At 38.9% G+C, this 20,009-nt stretch overlaps 1 protein-coding gene across 6 annotated transcripts in view; it reads left to right on the top strand.

Annotated features, from left to right (window-relative positions):
* Positions 1-20,009, top strand: part of PWWP2A (PWWP domain containing 2A) — a 36,611-nt gene that overhangs the window by 13,141 nt on the left and 3,461 nt on the right. Inside the window, exons 2-4 of one of the 6 annotated variants that reach the window (XM_071758548.1) lie at positions 394-1,361; positions 13,451-13,487; positions 14,715-17,406. In XM_071758548.1, coding sequence (XP_071614649.1) covers positions 394-1,361; positions 13,451-13,487; positions 14,715-14,946 — 1,237 coding nt within the window. In that variant the 3' untranslated portion in view covers positions 14,947-17,406. Of the gene's footprint in view, positions 1-393; positions 2,104-2,497; positions 3,246-13,450; positions 13,488-14,714; positions 17,407-20,009 lie in introns of those variants that run through there. The other 5 variants (XM_071758546.1, XM_071758550.1, XM_071758551.1 and 2 more) reach the window with 5 other exon arrangements.

Raw genomic sequence — 20,009 nt, forward strand, 5'->3', positions numbered from 1 at the left:
AACAAAAATTAATGTTGGGTAGATTTGGAGTTAGTTGATGGGATGAGTGTGTCCCTTTTGTGTTCATAGACACTTCCTAAAAGTATCAAGTTAATCCATGTACTCCTGTGTCTAGAGAATTATTTTTTTTTTGTCACACTTTCAGGGCATCTTGTTGATGTAAGAGAAAATGATAGTAAGTGAAGCTGTATATTTCAAGTCTATGGACTTGGTTTTGGTGCACTGCTTTTTCCAAAGGGGTAAAGGGTAGATATGAATCCTGAATTTTCCCAGATCCCATGGCTTTCCAATAGTGGTTATGTAGCATGCATGGATTTTTCAAATTAATTTTAGTAAATGCAGCATCAGATCCCCTCAAAACCTTTAATTTTATTATCTTTTTTTCTCTCTAAGGTTTGGACCCCACGGAATCCCTGTGACCATATTTCCTAAAAGGGAGTACAAGGATAAACCCGAAACCATGCAGCTCCAAAGTAAACCATTCCAAGATGAGGCACAGGTGAAGTGTGAATCTAATGCTGCAGTCCCTGATGACTCTTCTCTCACGCAGCCATCAGAACCCAGCATAGCTAAAAGCCTATGGACTTCTAAACCACCTCCTCTCTTCCATGAGGGAGCACCATATCCTCCTCCTTTGTTTATCAGGGACACATATAACCAGTCAATACCTCAGCCTCCACCCCGGAAAATTAAGCGGCCCAAACGTAAAATGTACAGGGAGGAACCCACTTCTATCATGAATGCTATCAAACTACGACCCCGACAGGTGTTGTGTGATAAGTGCAAAAACAGTGTTGTTGCAGAAAAAAAAGAAATAAAAAAAGGTGGCAATGCAAGTGACTCTTCAAAATACGAGGAGAATAAAAAACGAAGAAATGAGAGTGTGACTACTGTGAATAAAAAACTTAAGACTGACCATAAAGTGGATGGAAAAAGCCAAAACGAAAGCCAGAAAAGGAATGCTGTGGTCAAGGTTTCTAATATTGCCCACAGCAGAAGCAGAGTTGTTAAAGTTTCTGCACAAGCAAATACTTCGAAAGCGCAGTTAAATACAAAAAAAGTTCTCCAGAGCAAAAACATGGATCATGCAAAAGCTCGGGAAGTCTTGAAAATGGCCAAAGAAAAGGCACAAAAGAAGCAGAGTGCAACCTCCTCTTCCAAAAATGCACATTCAAAGGTCCACTTCACACGGCGTCTTCAGAACACCAGCTCAGGTTCCCTCCCACCCCGATTGCGTTTAAAGCCACAAAGGTACCGGAATGAAGAAAATGACTCTTCCCTCAAGACAGGACTTGAGAAAATACGGAGTGGCAAGATGGCAACTAAGCCCCAGTCTCGCTGCTCCTCCACCCGCTCAGCAGGTGAGGCCCCTTCAGAAAATCAGAGCCCCTCAAAAGGCCCTGAAGAGGCCAGCAGTGAGGTTCAGGACACAAGTGAAGTGCATGTAACTGTTGAGCAGGATGAACACCAGACACTGGGCAAGAGAGGCAGCAAAAGCAATATAACGGTTTACATGGCCCTTAATCAAAAGAAATCTGACTCTTCCAGTGCATCAGTTTGTAGTAGTGATAGCACAGATGATTTGAAATCTACCAACTCCGAGTGTAGCTCTACCGAAAGCTTTGATTTTCCTCCAGGCAGCATGCATGCACCTTCCTCCTCCTCTTCCTCCTCCTCCTCCTCCTCTTCAAAGGAAGAGAAAAAGCTCAGTAATTCCTTGAAAACGGAAGTGTTTTCCAAAAACGTCTCTAAATGTGTCACACCAGATGGCAGGACCATATGTGTAGGGGACATTGTTTGGGCCAAGATTTATGGCTTCCCTTGGTGGCCAGCCCGTATCCTTACCATAACTGTGAGCCGGAAAGATAATGGCCTTTTAGTTCGCCAGGAGGCTCGCATCTCCTGGTTTGGCTCCACGACAACTTCTTTTCTTGCTCTTGCACAACTCTCCCCCTTTTTAGAAAGCTTCCAGTTGCGCTTTAATAAGAAGAGAAAGGGGCTTTATCGCAAGGCCGTCACAGAGGCAGCAAAGGCTGCTAAGCAGCTGACCCCCGAAGTTCGGGCCCTGCTGACGCAGTTTGAAACGTGAACGTGGAGAGTAAGGTAGGCAAGAAAGCTGGAAAGGCTCCCCAAAATTCCTAGCCTAGGGAGAGAACTGCCACAAAGGATTTGCCAAGTCAGAAGTTGCACTCGGTTGACTGCTCTTTTTTATACTCGAGTTGTTCCATTTGTAGGGGTATCTTGAAAGTTAAATTTGAACACACAATCAAAATTAGCCTAAAGTGAGAACTTCAGTATTTTTCAAGTGAAAATTTTTTTTTAAAGAAAAAAAACTCCTCAAACACCCAATGCATAGGAGCCATAGCCTCAGCTGAAAGGCAGCTTATTTGCAGGGAATTTTTTAGTAGTTTCTACCCAGTATGTAAGTAGTTGCTGTGTGGCAAAGGGTTATCACAAGGAATTAAAGTAGTAGCTGTGACTTTTTTTTTTTTTTTAGGTGGCCCATCAGGGAAATAAGTGTAGAAATGTAAGCCTTGTCTAAATGGTCTTTGAAGATTATTTTAAACAGTCTCTAATGTTTTTAGCCTGGCCAGTGCAAATTGGTTCAAAGCATGCTTAAACATCTTGGGCTGGCTTGTCACGAACCACCTGGGCCAGTTTAAATGGCATTGGAAGACCTGTGAAATTTTTAAGGAAGAAGAGTTCATGTAACTTAAAAGGCCAGATTAAATGGGGTTTTATCATAGTGACCACTTAAACACTCAGCCTTTCTATGCACATGGGGGCACAAATATAACACTTCAGGGTTTGAGAAGCTGAGAGGGTTGCCTGTAGCTCTAAGACAAAGCTGAGCAGTTGCTCAGTGTTTGGGATCAAGGGCTGTTAATGCTGCATAGGTGTGAATCATAACTTCTGGTCTTTCTTCCTGAAGAAATCTTTCAGGCCATTTGCCTGGAGGTTTAGATTAAGAGAGGCTTTGTTTTGAATGTGTAAATAATTGATTGCTGAAATTGGTCAGATTTTCTCCTGACTGGTTGTTCCTAAATTCTTAGGATACGTCCTAGTAAATTACACTTTGTGAATTGTCAGATGTGTAATTGTTGCATTTTGGATGTATCTAACTTCATTTTTTTTAATATTTCCGTTTAAGGTATCTGTTTGCAGGTCAGAAAATGAGAATATGTAATTGTGTAATGCTCTGAAATGTAAAAAACAAACTGTAAATAAAATCGACTAAATCTGAATTATTTGTGTGTGTTTCTCAAAAAGCTTTGAAAAAATCCAGGATGTTAGAGTACTTCATATGTATGCCGTATTTAGAGGACACCCTCTTAAAAAGTAAATTGTCCTTTTTTACACATTCTTAAAAATAACTGGTTGATGTAAAGTACTGTTGGTATACTTCAGTCTTAATTTTGAGATTAAGTGATTATCTGTCCCTTTTGTTTCAAAACTAGCTCTGTAGAGGGCTTTCTGTAAAGTTGATAAAATTTCTCCCTTAATTAGATTTTGTTCCATATATTTGAATAAAGACTGTGGATAATGTCAGTTACACAGTGGGAAAATGTTTTCAGTTTTCTCCATCTATCAGACCCATTCTCCACTGTTAACTTTTCTTGCATATCCTTTGCTCAGTGTTGGGCATTTTCATGCAAATTACTTTACAATTTTTTTTTTTTCCCTTCTGGTTTTGGTCCTTATCTGACCATGTGAATTACTGTCTCTTCTCCAACCCACTCCTGTTGTTTCAGCCTTGCAATGCCTTGTGAAGAGTATCTCAGTGTTCATCCCAAAGCAGTTTTCATCCTTTTTTTTTGCCTATGTTAGGCAGTCATGACAGATGTAAAAAATTTAAGCTTATACTGAAATTAGATTTTAAACGGGCATGAAAATAGGAGTAAGGATTTAATCATCAAACCCTTAAAACCTTTTTAAGTTAATCTTAAATTTCATGTGTTTATGATATTGTCTGGTCTTTCCCAAGCATTTAGTTTCTTTTTACCTTTTTTAATTATTTTGTTGTGTCCACAGAACTATTGCAAGTCTAAAGTGTCAAATACATGGCTGTTCAAATTCTGCTCAAGTTTATGGTCATCTCTGTTAGGTGCTAGTGAAGCTTCCAAACATACCAGCTTTACCTTGGCATTCTAACAGTTACCAAAACCAAAAAACCACTGGTCAATGCTTTTTGAACATGATAAACACACAATAAATTTTATAAAAATGAAAAAAAAAAAATTTAAAAAGCAATAATCCTGTTTCAATTCTATGTATTCTTTCCTGCAAACAGAAACAATTACTCTATTTAAGTAAATAAGCCGTACTTTGTTATTAAAACAGACTGTTTTTTTAAGCCAAGAACCCAGACAATGTGATTAGGTGTCTACACTAGTTCCTTGAGGTTTAGAAGCTCAAGTGAACTGGTTATGAGGTAGTTGTTTTGAGCCAAGTAGTGGTGAAATCAGTATTTACATCGTTAATTTTTCTTTAAAAGACATGGAAGCTTTGTACTCTTCTCTCAATCTATAAAAAAGTTAGAAAAACCTAGAACATACATAGTCAAAGTTTGCTCAGGTGTTCTCTGGTAAGATGGGAAAGCAGTAAGTATGAGAGGGGTTTTGTTTCTTTAGATTGTTTTATGTTCAAAATGACTGATTATGAAAGGTGTTTTAAAGAGTCTTCATTTGTAGCTGATAAATCTTTCAAGAACTCAGTGTTTTAAAGTGAATGTGGAATATCACTTCAGACATCAGGTCTCTAAAGAGATGGACTCTTTTATAACCCTGTGTTACCTGAAGCTGAAAATACCCCATTCCTACTCCACCATGATTTTCCTTTCACTTTGAAGTAGCTGACACTATATAGAAGTTTACAAAGGAGAAGATGTTGGATTTAATGTGAGGTGGTTGCAGTGAGTAACCTTGGCTGGGGCAGTCTGGGTGCTGCATGGAGATCAGCTTTGCAGGCTTAGGCAAAGCTTTGTGCTGCTTTTGCTATAAACTGCAAAAAAAATGCCACACTTGGAGCCTGGCTGCTCCCAGCAATGTCTGCCCTTGGAGTGGGGACTGCTGCTCTTGCAGTTTGATACTCATTGACCATTTTGGAGTCTAAATGACTTTATCAAATAACTGATGACAGGAGCAGGGTAGTGCATCTGTGTAATTAAGCTGTGCAACTGTTGGAAGCAGCCTGTTTCTTGAGAAGGCAAACATCAGGAGAAATAATGACTGTTGATTTTCTATCAGCTTAATATAATAAATGGCAAATGATGTGGTTTTGAATGAATGAAATCCCTCAGTGTAGTTTTTTAATATGTGTGGTCTTTCAGGGGGTAACAGCATGACAGGTGGTGATGAGTTTAGTACAAGTCTATTCTTCCTTTGAAGGGCTTTAGTTTCAGTTAAAATGTTTTGAGAGAGAGTAGTTATTGCAAAACTTAAAAGCTGATTTCCTTTAGCAGGAGTTTGAAGGTGTGATCACTTCATCAGTAATGTTAGAAGCAAATGTGAAATGCTTGTATGTCTCTGAATTGAAGTTCTACAGGAAATTGAACAAATATTTGTTTCTTTTTCTAATCAGAGTTCTAATTTTATGTCAACACTTACAAGAGAGAATAATCTCTGATTACATGGTTATTTTATCTTTAGCGGGGTATGTTTAACGGAGGTAATTTAGGTCAACTGTGCAAAATTTAATTTTTCAGCATGTTGTGAAATACTTTTATTTTTTTAAAGAAGTTTCTAAATGTGATTGGGTTTAAGAAATGGCAGATCAGTGAAAGTGAGGAAGGGGTTAGAGGTTGCTTTTTGCATTGTTAGTATTTGGTTTGTTTCTAGTTAACTTTTTAAAGTCCTGAAACTTATTTCTGTTCATGTTTTCTATAAGCTTTAGCAGAGATTGTCAAAGTAGAATAGGAATATGAATTTTGGAAAATAAATCTTATTAGCTAATCTTCAGCAGAATTATTATTTCTCATGTGTGTTTTGCAGAGGGCAGTGAAAAAATAGAGCTGCCTTCTTGGCTGAAGAATTATGGAAAAAAGGAGGCTGACAATCAGGCTATTTCAGTAAATCTCTTTCAATTGTATAACTACTCTTAATTTGTAGATACAGACTGTGAACTGGAATTAAGAAGAGTGAGTTTATTATTAAAAGGGCTTAAGACAGTGGTATTTTGTGTCATAAGCCATCTGGTAGAAATGTATTTTATTTAAAAATACACTTGAAAGCATTCTTACAGTACAGAGTGTATAGTGGTTAAAGGCTGAGGTGCTTTGTCTTCCCGTTCTTGTTTAAAGTTTACTTTTTTAAGGGTATGAATAGAAAGGTCATAGGGAACTTGAAGGAGAAGAGAGGAACTTGGTGTATGAAGATGGATGTGATACTGGAAGGAGAACTAGGAGTTGGTTGGTTGAGAATAATAAATTTCTCTGCAAGCACAGGAGAAGACTTTAGTGCCTCTGCTATTGCACAGAGCTTGTTGGAGACTTGGTGAAATCTGTGTCACTGTCCAACAGTCAACTGTTAGAACTTAATCTAGAATCTACTTTACACTTTCTTTCTGGCATTGACATTGTTGGTCAGCACTGTTTACTGGAGGTGGGGTTTTACAAAATTCTTACTGAAAGGCAGTGACTCTTCCATTAATCAGAAGAACCTTTGATTCTCTTTTTAATTGTTAGATCCTACCAGCAGCTTACAGTTTCCCGTGATGTAGTCATTTCAGTTTGTCTTCTGTGGTACTTGTGTGTGCATACCAATCCAGACTGTAATTTAGATTAATTTTTTTTTCCCCTTCAATTAAACTGTAACACGAAAGCCCTTATGTTAACAAAAGGCAAAAGAGCAGTTCCCAGGCATGATTGCTGGGACAGAGATTTGGGGACTGGCTTGCTATCCTGCTTTTTTCCTGCAGTTTATTAGTGCCAGGCTGGGCATTTGGAGAGAACTTTCCTTGGGGCAGCACAGGCAGTGCCAGGTACCAATTGTTGAAGGGAACTCAGATCCATGGCTCCATCTTTCTTTCCCCAAGAAAAGCAATTCATATTCTTGGAGTGAAGTAGGATGAGCAGCAGCATGGAATATGAGTCATGAATAAAGCCTTTAATACCTAAGATCTGAGCCACCTTGTACATCCAGTAGAGCAACAAATGGGAGTAGGAGATGGTCTTCTGTGCCTACATAACCTTTCCAGATGGTTTCTGTATGGGCTGAAAACCTATTTCCTGTTCTTGTGCCAGTGGAGATGTCCTGGAGGACAGGAGAAGAGACAGAAGTGGAGAAGAATCTTTGTTCTTCTCTACCTGCCTGCCCATGGTCCAAGGGGATGATGTTGGTGCAGGGAACAAACCAGGATCCTGTGTTGTGAGTGGGCTTTGCTTGTTCAGTGTGTGAAGGCAAATGGGTCTGTGGGATTTATTTAGACTGTATGTTTGACCAGTTATTTTAAACAACTGTAATGCAGTTTTTATGCCAATTATTTTATTCCTCAGTCCAGAGAAGGAAGAAAGGGCTATTGGTACTGAGGATACTCAAGGTCTGCAAATACCTGCAGAGGCAAAGGGGAAAAAGACTTCTGTTTAGTAGCACCCAGGACAAGAAATAATATTTAAAATTATAAGACAGGGAGTAAAGATTAAGCACTAGAATATATATTCTAATTGTTATAGCAAACCCATGGGTGTTGTTTGGAGAGTTGGATGACTTTAGAAATGACAGGTTTTTTATAAACAACACATTAAGCTGATCTCTGTCAGGAGTGGGTTAAATTAATCTTCTGTTTGGATATGGGGCAGAATAGATGACTAAGCCATGGCTCTATTTTCCATATTTTTTTTTTTCATTAACTGTTCTGATTTTGGAAAAAAAAGAATCTTGGTAAAATCCTTCATTATAAGCAGATTTCTGCCTCGTGTGTCCTGTTTTAGTTGTTCAGGAATCACACTTGGTGTAATGGAAGTATGACCTTCTAACACTACAGTCTTAGCTTCCATATGTAGTAAAACTGCACTGAATCTCCTGCCATATTCTATACAATATGTTTGGATGACATCATCTACATAACAGGCAAACCTTAAAATATTTTAAAAATAATAATAAAATTAATACCTAGGTCAGTTGGTGTTTGCTTACTAATGGTTTTGATGTCAAATATGCAATCTGAATAAGAAAAGTGCCAGCCATGTGCTGTGGATCTCTGATTTGGAAGGCAAGCTGTGTTCTCACTCAGTTGTTATCATCACTACCAGACTGTAATGGAAACAGCATCATTCTGGTGACAGAATTGTCCTCGCCTGTTCTTAACAGGTGCATAAAGGGCAAGTGTGTAATTGTTTTATCAGTAAAGTAGGTAGATACTATTCAAAGCAAATATTTACTTCAATGCTAATATGCATAATTTTTTTGTTTGGCTTTAGGAAACACTAGTATTTAATTGTATTTCTGCAGTGGTTCAGGTTTTTAAAGTGTGTGGTCCGTGTTTCCATAGTTGGTAGCTCTAGTGAAAAGGAACAAAAGCCATAACACACCTGGGTTTTTTCAAGAAATTTAGTTAGAGTTGGTTAGAGCCTTAAAGCTGCTCTGTATGATCTTCCTGAATGCTTTAGTTGACACACAGGTATCTGTATAAATGGCATTTCATAAATAATTGTGGACTGTCTCTTGTAATCTGTCTCTTTAGTCATCTAAAACTGAAGTCTTGATACTGATTTTTAGTATCAGCTTTTCTAAGACATCACCACTAAAATTGTTCTTAAAATCAGCTACTCCTTCATTTAGGAATGCAGATGAATCTGGTAAGAAGCATTTTTTTACATTTAGTAGTACTAGGATTGGTCTTCTTATTTTTGCTTTCCTGTTGGTGACACAGAGTGGAACCTCAACTGGAAGGTGACTTCAACACAACAAAGTTTTGTGGGTTTTTTGCCATCTGTAGTATTTATTAAATAGGCAGAGATTTTGACTTTGCCACACAAACTTCTTTTGTTTTGGTAAAGAAATGTGTTTGCCAAGGGTTGTAATAACAAGTGGTTGAGGTTTGAGCAATGGAAGGAAATTATTATCAGATTACTCTTACTGGTTTCATGATGCTCAGTTAACTTAGTCATCATGGAAGATGCTGAGAATGTGTTTGTGAAAGCTCCTAAATCCCTCCCAGTTCCCAGAGTCCATCAAGAAAAATGGGAGAGAAGGCTTACTAGTAAAACCAGTTCCTTCCCTACCTTTGTCCCCCAAAAAAGAAAAGAAAAAAACAAAACAAAACCCAACCAGACCTGTTTTCCTGTATTTCTGCTAAGGAAAGAAAAACAAAACAAAAAAGATTTTTTTTTTCCAATACACAAGTTGCTGTTAAAAGTCAGAGCTGAAGGGTTTGAGCAGTGGAAATTTTTTTGTTTGGATTTTCACATTAGCAATGCTTGATTATTTTAGGGAAAAAACCTTTCATTGATATTTAAGTGTTGAGAGATTTGGGGACCTAGTCTCTTCTGATACATTTCTCCAAGAAAGCTGGTTTTGGCCAAGTTTTAGGAATCTTAGATTCTGCATTACATATTTCAGGGTTAGGCATCTCCACTCCAGAATGTGTCAGTACACTTGGTTTTCCTTGTAATTGATGCCCTGTTGATGAAGATTGTGTTGGGCTGTAGAAAACTGCTCCAGTTCTGCTTTCATTTCAGTAATTCATCATCTGGAAGACAAGTGGAAGAGAAACCTGTGTCATGCTGTGCTGGTTCTGCTGTTACATAGTTTTATAGAGAGTCAAATGCAAAGTCTTAGCCCCCTAAGGAAGATAACTAGTTTTAAATTTGGGCTCTCTAAGAGTTATTTTTCTTCACTGTATGTGATGGCAGATACTGCTATTTTTACTTTCCTTGTCCTCCTGGGCTGCCTTATCTTCTTGACAGATGTCTGATTTTTTTTTTTTTTTTAAGAGAAAAACAAGTGCTTTCAAAGGCAATACTTCTCTTGGAGCATGAGTGAATGCACAGGATCAGGAGAATGTTCACACTGAAAAATCCAGAATCTATGTTACAGTGATGACTCCCGAGAAAGCAGCTGAGTGGGACAGATGTTCATGGCACCAGTGATGGAAGGGTTTGAGCCCTGTCAGTGCTTGTCCAAACAAACATCCCTGTGTTTATTGAGGGTGATAATTTTTATGATGACTCCATAGTCTGCAGCAGTTGAATGAAAGTGCTTCAAAACAGAATCCAGCCTGCTCTGAGGGTAAGAAATGTTCCTCCACAATACAAGAGTCACTGCTTGGATCTGAGAAACCTAATCATGTGTACTCCTTCTTTAACCTTTTCTATGCAACACCACTTGATTGATCCAAATAAAACAATGGAAACCTCATTTTATTTAACTGGGAAGATCAGACTTCCCCTAATTGATTTTCATACCTCACAGCAATCAAACCCAAGTTTATTTCTCACTGGTCTGGAATAAATCCACATGCAGAACTCTGAAGTCAGCTTCATTGTGACAATGCAAAGGTACTCGGAAAATTACTCATATTCATTATTCATCATCATTATTAGTAGTAGTCGTATTCATTATTCATTAATTTTGCTGAACACACAGGTAACAAGTTTTGGTTAGTATGTATTAGAATAGGGAGGTTCTTCCACAATAAGAAACTCTCTTAAAATTAATAAACCTGTATTTTTAAATCTACTTTTTACCATGGAATTTTAAATCTACTTTTTACCCTAAATTTTTGCCTCCAAATGAGAGCAACTGATCTGCTTGTTCTTCCCCCTTCTGTCGTCTCAGTTTTCTTACTATAATCACTTCAAGAAAGATTATAATACCACTAACAAGAAGGCTTTAAATCTCACTTTTAAGACTTGTGAGTGACCAAACAGGAACAGTTTTCCTAATATTTGTAATAAAAAAAAGCAAACTACAAAGATATTCCAATATACTCTGTAACTGCGAGTCATCGGCTTTTCTTTTAAGCAAATTAAAATTACTATAATGAAATCCTTGGTTGTTTGACCATAACAGATATATTGTACACACACTTTTCTGTCAAGATAAAAAGCCAAAAGAAGGCAAGATCTCATCTTTATGGTTTTCACCTGGAGGGGAATACTGTTGTCTCATATGAATCATGTCTTGAAAAGGGGAGGAATATCTGGTTGTTTTCACATTTCAGAAAGCGAGACGAAGCTAAGACGTGGAAGAAAGTAATGATTAACTAGATTTGGCTACCAGTTGTACTGCTTCAATGGCAAGTACTCTGCCCTGCTGTCACACCTCTTTTTCTCAGTATATGAAAAAATCTGATTTATCACCAGCTGCATTGCACAATGGATGTGAAGTGCTGCCAGTATTGAATGGATAGTGCCCTAAGTTTGCTGCTTTTACTCTAAAATACAGAAAGCTTGTGGTCAGCATGAGTTAAGTGTTTCAGTTTCCACTTACTCTACATAATTCCTTTGTCTAGCAAAATTTCATTGTATCATTTTGGGATTTAGCACCAAGTTTGCAGTGGACCCCGAGTGTTTGCTGAGACAGATCCTTTTTTTTTTCTTTTTTTTTGCTGCCTGGTAGTTCACACTGCTCAAAAAACTCAGTGTCTGATTTTTCTGTGACTTTTTATTATCTTTTCATGGCATTCTGGAAAGCAGAAGCATTAGAACTGCAAAAAATTCAGGCATCCAAGGTGGTTTATTGTTTTCTTTTTTTTTAAACCATGGTCAACTCTTTACTCCTTTTAACTGGATTTTTTCTACCATAGGTCTCAACAAGTGACAGCATTTTTACATCAGACTGATGAGTCCTTACAGTGTCTGCCAGACCACTGTGGATTCAGGCTGCGGGCTCTGAAGTTATCAGGGAAATTGGCAGCTCTGCGGTTTAAGCCCTGCTTTAAGTGAAGGGTACCCTATACTGCCAACAAATCGTATGGGCTACCTGTTATTTTACTTCCCTCTTCTATTTGAACACTTCAGATACAGCTGTTCTCCCAGACCTGATGTCAGGATTGGTATTATTTACTGATATTTTTATTGAAAAGATCCACACTTAAGTTGCTTGATAGGTTTGCATCTTGAAGTTTGCATTACATGATCAGGTTAAGTAGCTTCATGAATATACAGGTAAAAAACCCTATGTAATTAAAAATAAAAATTTTTCTCTTTGCAAACAATGTTGCTATGTGGGTCACATCTTAGTAGGATCTACCTTGTGGGCATTTTATCTGCGGCCTGTGATGGTAGGCATGTCTTCTGCATTTCAGATGTGTAAAATCAGGAAAGAATTAAGTAACGTTTTAGTCTTCTTAAAGAAAGTACATAAAATAAGGAAAATAATTTCAAATATGAGCAGGAAGATCTCAGTGAGGAACACACAGATGACACATGGACTAGAATTAGGATGCCAGGAAAATCAAGTTTGTTTTCTTTGATTATTGTTTTTTTCGAAAGCACTGATCTTAGGAAGTACCACTTAATGATTATGCTTAACTTTCAGAGCATGCCTAAGTCCCTAAGGAATTTTATAGCACATGCTTGAAGACATGCCAGTACTGAGCATTACTGGGAATTCTAGCCCAAATATGTTACCTGCTTACATCTATCAGGGTTGTATGCATGTATCCTGTATCTTTTTTTGACTTGGAGAAGAAATAGGTCAGTGAGGAGAACAAACAGGTGCTGTAAAGGGAGCTTGATTTAAGTGAAGAATTAATTCTTATTTTATTACCTTTAAAAAGTTTGATCCATTACTATATTGTTGCATTTGGTCTAGATACTTAATATGCTTTGGTTTCAATGTATAAAAACTGTGATTTGCTGCTGATAAAACAGAAAAGAGGCTATAACAGAGAGTAAGACTGGTAATGTTTCTGGTATGTGAACATCAGGGGGAGAAGTTAAGCTCCTGATGCTCACTGAGGGTGTTCTGAAACCTCTCAATAGGGAGATTCAAAGAGTACAAGAGAGCTGCAAGAACTGAGTTGGGCAGGAACATGAGTGCCAGTTTGTAACGAGGAAATTATGCCAAATGTGGGTTCTGAAAATCACTGCAATGCCATCAACCACTAAGTTGGTAAAAAGGTAAAGCTGCCTGTCCCCAGCCCTCATGTCAAAGGGAATTGGCCATTTCCTCAGACTTAGTAGTAGTTGGGTGCATCCTCAGGTAACAACCACATTCTTGTCTCATTTATTGCTATGCAGTTCCCAGAAGTTTGCTGGGTTGTGAGAGTGTCACTGAGGCTTGAATTTTTAAGTGCAGGTGTTTGGACATCTTGGCTGAACTGTGATCCAACCTTTTATGGGATTTTTGGTATTTCTGAGTAGAGTTTGGTTCTCTGGCATAGTATGAAAGCTTCTCTTTGTAAGGTTTCATGGATGCACGGTCCTGATTTAATATAATGTTAATCTTATTTTTGAGGATTTCTTATTGGTCATATGCTTTGATATCCCATATTGGTTGTTTTGCAGCCTGGAATACTGTGGTGTTCAGTTACCTGCACCAGCAGTAAGTACTGAATACACTGGAATTTGTCTAGCATACTTCTCTTTTAGGGGCTCTGCAGGTTTATCTCATGCATCTTGGAGTGTATCATAGCTAAAAAAGATTTAATATCAATCAATTCTGAGTATCATTCCTAAATGAGGAGCTTGCTTGCCTAATGTCAGCATAGAGCAGCTCAGTGCATCTCTGCCTGCATCTGTTAGATTTTATGAGTCCTCATTTCTTCTATTTCAGCTTTCCCAAAATGTCATTCCTATTTTAATTCTACTGCATTGTATAGAATATAAAATGAATTATTTTTCTGTGGTTTATGTTATTCTGTGGTGGCACAGTGAGCAACAGAGCGATCAAGAAATGCCATAGTTATCCCCTTTGTCTTCCTTGCCGGCTTAGAAGGAACTTCAGGATTTTCCTGCTTATGCTATGAATCGTTTGTTGAGTTGTATTATTCACAATACTGTTGTCAGTACTGGAAAATGTATCCATACCTCTCAAATAATCCTAGCAGTCAAAAGCTCAACAGAATGGTAAAAGGAACTGAGTAGATACCCTGTCAGTATTCTCTTATGTGTTTTTTGAGCCAAGGAGTTGGAGCAGATGATCTCCAGAGATCTCCTCCAACTTAGGTCATTCCAGAAAAATGTGTTTTCCATGTTAGGCAAGAGGCAGGTCAGTGGAAACTGCTCTGCTTTTGGACAACCCTAAATGGATACTGGCTGGTGGTGGTCTCACACTGGAGTTATTACTTGGACCGCTTCTATCTGGTTTATCACAATTTTATTCCAGTTTTGGGGAGCCAATGAGAAAATATAAGTGACTGTGGAAAAGAAACAGAATTCCCAGCTTTATATAGAGCTCAGTGTTCCCATGCAGGCTTAGGTCTAGTGTTAGGAATGGCACTGCAGTGTCAGGCTTTGCTGTTGTATATTCATCTCCCTCCTTTATTAGCTGTCTGTAAGTGTCTTTAAGCATAGAAATTCTCTCTGGATGCTGAAACGGGGTGAGATACAACACAGATTGGTATGGTAGCTTCTCCTAAAACTCCAAGCAGCTGAGGAGTTTGTTCACTTGTGTATGTCTTGTGATAATGTAAAAAATTTTGTCTTCTGCACACAATGCACAAAGCAGGTGAGCTGGTAACTTTTCTGGCCACCTCAGATTTTGCTTACCTACTTTTGCAATATATACTCCAAGACATTTAACCATTTTCCCTTTCTCTCCCCTTTTCAGCTCAGAGACACTAGTCAACTGCTGTTTTTATGGAACCTCACTACACTGCCACGAAGAGCACCAGCTCATCAGGACTGAAAGAAATCTGAGACTGAATTGTCCTATTTTTCCTCTGATATCTTCACCAAGTAGTAAACATTTTTTGAAGGGGAAAGGGGGCAAAGATGTTAAAGCTCCCCCTCACACCCTGTTAGGACATCTGAACCTAATTTACATTTTCTTTAAAACTTAAAAAAGATGTTAGGAGATATTTTATAAAACTTTTTTGCAATAAATGACGCATGAAATTCTTAAAGGCTTTATGACACTTACATGCGAGGAACCACTTGAATTATTGGTATGAAGAATCACTGCAAATAACTGGGTTTTTTTGTAATGTGACAGTCATGTTTCTATGTTTTGATAGGTGCCAGTGACGGAGCCAATTGCCTGGGAAGTTGACTGTAACTTTTGAACTTTTATTTTAATTCTTAACTTTGGCATTGCAATTTTCCATTCTATGAGGCTTAGTTAGTATTTAGTGCAGGTGTTAGCAGAGCTGTGATCTGTGATCAAAAGCATGTCCAAAACCAATTGTATTGTAAAATATGAACAGTCCTGCTATGAGACCAGTATTTCCCATAGAGGTGATGGAAGGGACAGTGACCACAAGCTCCATGGATCTCTGTATTATGGGAAAGCTCCTTCTGTGTGAATATGGTTGCATTTTATTTATGCTATTGTAACACTTTGGGAATTGAGGATTGTGGAATAACAGTAAGAAGGGCTGCAAGGAAGAGAGCAGCATTTTGCTTATAATACTATAACAAGATGGGAGTAATGAATGGAGAGGGATTAAATGTAATGGCATTTCTATTTCAAATCATGGGTTAATTTTTCCTTTTGACATAAATACTTTTCAGATAGGTAACTAGTAGAGCAAAGGTTTTAGTAGTGTTTCTGATGGTTGTTGATCTGAGTTGCATTGACTTCTTTGAATAGCTGTAAATCAAAAAAAAAAGAAACCCAATGGGTTTTGTCCATTTTATTCCCCTCCCCCAGGAGTGTCTGGGAAGACGTATTTCAGTGGAGGTTGTGAATGCTGGACACACTGCTGAAATACTGAGTTATTAAATATTAATTTATTTGTCACTGATTATTTGACATTCTGTGCACACTTTCTCACCAGTATCATTTCTTACAAAGCTCTTAGTGGGGGATTTTTGTATTGAAGAAATGAAACCGTGCACATGGTCTACAAAAAGTAAAATTCTTGTTTCTATAGAAGTGAAAGACTTGTAGTAAACTCTTTTCCTCCTTATTAGTGTCCTGATTCAATTGGAGAAAATAGAGTGTCTTTGGCAAGATAATTTCAAAACAGTGACACCTTTCTGAGAGGCATCTGTAGCAGCACAAAGGCACCTTCAGAGCCTTTGTGTGTGGAGCCTGAATTAATCACACAGAATTTGAAGTTAAGACAACTCTATCCTTTGGCTTTGACATTGAAAATAGGTTTATACTTGTTAAATGATTGGAGAGGGGGGAAGTGAGAGGCTGGGACAGGCACCCACCATCAGGATAAGCATATCAGCAGTACACACATCCTGAGGCAGTTCATGCTCCCTGTTGATTCAGTTTCTATTTTTCAGAGATAAATTCTTTATAAATGAAGCTAAAAATTGAATAGTTACTGTTTACTACTTAAAATATAGCTGTATAATGCTGCACAGTTGGTTCAAATTGTACAATTTTTCATTTAAAAATATGAATATTTTATTTAATTTTAGGTTAGTGTTTCTCCTACCGTGCTTTTCCTTCTGACTAGTTGGAGAGGATCAAGAGTCTCATCCTATTCATGGCCTGAGATTTAATTATAACTTAGAAAAAAAAAAAAAAAAGACATCTGATTTGAAGCAAGGGAAAGCAATTTGATGTCATGTATGTGCTAGCCTTTCACCTCCAGACACCAAACCCCAATTGTATTGACAATGAATGAGGGTCTTGGCCTAGTAAATTACATTTTTATCCTCACACACACACACACACACACTCAAAAAAAAAAAACCAAAAAAAATCAAAACAAAAAACAAACAGAAAAAGAAGCCACCAAACAACATGGCTTATAACAGTTTCTGCTCAGGAAAAAGGCCCAGGACTATAATAGCAGGGTTATTGCACATTGGATTGGAAACTGATTGATATTGTAAGTAGAAGCCAGTAGTGCCTGCCTGTGTGACATCTGACTTGTAACCAGTGCTCTTATTTCCTCACCTTCATGAGCACTTGTGCACAGCAGCTGAAATACAAGAAATACACTTGAGAGATGCAGGTCTCTGCATTGGAGAATATGGGTATATAAGCAAATAGCATAAAAATAGACAAGGTAGCTAACTGTATTTGCATTTGTTTTCACAGAAAGTATTGCAGCCATTTTGTTTGAAACCAGATTTTCATTTTGAAATGAAATGGTCAGGGATATTCTAATGACAGAGAATTACAGTAATGTATTGCTTTTCACTTTTTTGCTTTAGTTGCTTAATATTTAAGCTTTGCTCCGTGCTACCTTCTTGTCTGTATATTGAATGGTCACTATGCCTCTTTCATTTTGTAGACTTGAATGAGGAAAATATGATTCACCCTTTAAAGTTTGCTGAGAAGTAAATGATAAGAATGTTGTGTAACATTTATTCAAATAAAGCCTTGATTTTTTTCAGTGCTCTTTTAAAGGGAAATGATGTTGAATAATGTTTTGATGTCATAACTTCCTTGTTTTATCAGTCTTTGCCCCCAAAGCCCTTGATTTATGCTAACTTTTTTTTTTTTCTTTTTTTTCCTGAATGAAACAAAAGATTAAACTGAGGTTACTGGTCCACTGATAGGAGTTTATCACCTGGACAAGTCCCTATCCAATCTTACCTTTCACCACAGTGGAGGAAAGATACCGAGTCATGCTCAATCAGCTGGGTGCTCCTGCCAAGCAATAGCAAAAAATGGTGTTTTTTCCCTGTGTAATTAACAAGAAAAGGTTATGTGCACATTGTAGAGACAGATACAAAGAAGCCCTGATGGCTCTGGTCCGTGGCAGCAGCTGAGATGCTCTAAGTGCTGGTTACAGGAGGAGAGGGGTGTCTTGGGGAGAGGTTGCTGCCCCTTCAGATGTGATTCCAGTGTAGTTGGTGACTGTTGAGTGAGCTGAGAGCTGGGGGTGAGCTCAGGGCTCCCCACCTCTGCTGTGACCCTCAGGACAAGCAGATGAGCCCTTTGCTGGTGACAGGAACACAGAAAAAGTGTGGGGCCTTTGAATACCTGCATGCTGCCTGCTCATCTTCTCTTAGGCTGTTTTTTTGCTTGCAATACTAACAGTTTCAGACAAGTCTGCGCATTGCTGGTAAGTGTAAGGGGATATTTCTCCATTGAGGGAAGAAGTGCCTTGCAGGGAGCTGCTTTATCTTGCCGTGGAGCCCTGTAAGAGGATGAGCAAGTTGTGCTGCAGCAGCTGACTCCTCTATGGGCTCCTCCAGCACTGCAGTCAGAGGAGGCCACATCAGCAAATATCTCTTCAGATGGCAGAATCTGTAGAGTTGCAGTCTTCTGTTAATAGAAGGTAGCATTTACATATTTTTTTTTTCCACTTACAGTCTTATTACTGTAAAGTAAGGATATCCTAATTGCAGCTCCTATGTGAAAGAAAAAAAATAAGTTGTTCAGGTAAACTTGATTGCCAGGAAGTTCTTATTTCAAGGAAGCATTAATGGTTTTAATGACACGGAGTATGCCAGGAACCAGTGGGTGATACAGAGGTACCAATGCTTTTGTAAGCAAGTCACAGCAAAACACAGCAAATCACTGTGTTTTGTTGCAGTGAGCTGGTGTCAATTCTCAAAACTGAATTGACTCCTGGAGTGATCATGTGTGTGTACACTGTCTGTAGGCCCTGCGCCTCTACACTGCTTTGGAAACCAGTTGGTACCTCCTGCAACTGTGAGCAAATGTCTACATCTGTCTATTGCTTGGAGCAGAGCTCCAACATATGTGTTTTGATGCACATGGTTGTTTCTTATTCTGTCTGGATTACAGGAACTCCCATCTTCTTTCTCTCGTTATTCATTCATCCTTGCAGCTCCCCTTGGATTGGTTTTCCTCATTAGGCTGTGATGGAGAGGGAAAATCCTGCTGAAATGTAATTGCTCACTAATGGCTCTTTGTGACCTTGTATTGGGAATGTCTGGCTGAGGGAGGCTGCTGGATTTGGACTGTGAAGCTCAGAAGAGAGTTTACCCAGACAGATTTCAGACTGCTGCAATTACTCTATTGATTAATCTTCACTCCAGTAGTTTGGTGACAAAAGTGTAAAAGTAACCCAGCCTTCAGAGATGAAGTCAGTCCTACAGAGTGCTGCTCAGTGTTTACTGCTGCCCTGGAGCATCAAAGGGTGATGCTTAATGAGGGCAAAAGTGCACGGAGCAGCTGCTCAGTGCAACTCCCGGGGCAGGAGGTTTTCTATTAGCTAAAATGTGAGGAACTGGGGCAGAGAAATAAGGTGTTTTTTTTACAGTGAGACCAATTTGCAGGTTTCTTAAGGAAATCGGGCAGATGAGTAACAGAGATGATGTAGTAAATTCTGACAATGTCACATAAAACTTAAAAATAATGAGTATGTAGTGAGGAGCACAGCATGAGGCTGCAAGTGGACACCGGCCTGAAGCCTCCTTTCTGGGTTTGGGAATCACTCAAGGGATGCTCTTGCACTACCTTTGAACTCCCTGTGGTTATCTTCCCAGCTGACAGGATCCTCTGAGGATGCTGAGTGTAAGGAGCTGCTAAGGTTTGCATGGCGAGGTCCTTCTCAGGCTTTTGCACTGCCTGGGAAGTTGGGAATGGCACCAGGCTGGAAGGATTCTCTGAGGTGTGAGGTGTGGTTGTGCCTTGGAGAGGAGCAGCAGAGAACCCTGAGCCATTTTGAGCAGCAGCTCATTTCATCCCTCTGCTCAGGGCAAGGCACAGCAATGCTCAGGCTGCCAAATGCTAATGGCAGCACAAAGCCTGCCAGCAGCACACACCAGCAGGGCCCTGAGCAGCAGCAGAAACAAACCCATGTGCATGTGGCCTTGGGATCTACTGCCTTTCACTCTCCTTGGGTTTGTTTTTTTTGCTGTACTTGTCCTTGCTTAAATCACTGTAGGTGGATTTGTCCTTCTCCCTCTCTGTGCAGGGAGGGTGAGGGGGGGGGGCACTGCTTCCCAAAGGCTGTGCTGGGTGGCAGGAGGAAAAGGATCACGTTGTTTGCTGGTTCCTACAGTGCTGGCAGTTTTTATT

The sequence above is a fragment of the Heliangelus exortis genome, chromosome 15, assembly GCF_036169615.1.
Source record: "Heliangelus exortis chromosome 15, bHelExo1.hap1, whole genome shotgun sequence".
NCBI classification, from domain to species: Eukaryota; Metazoa; Chordata; class Aves; order Apodiformes; family Trochilidae; genus Heliangelus; species Heliangelus exortis.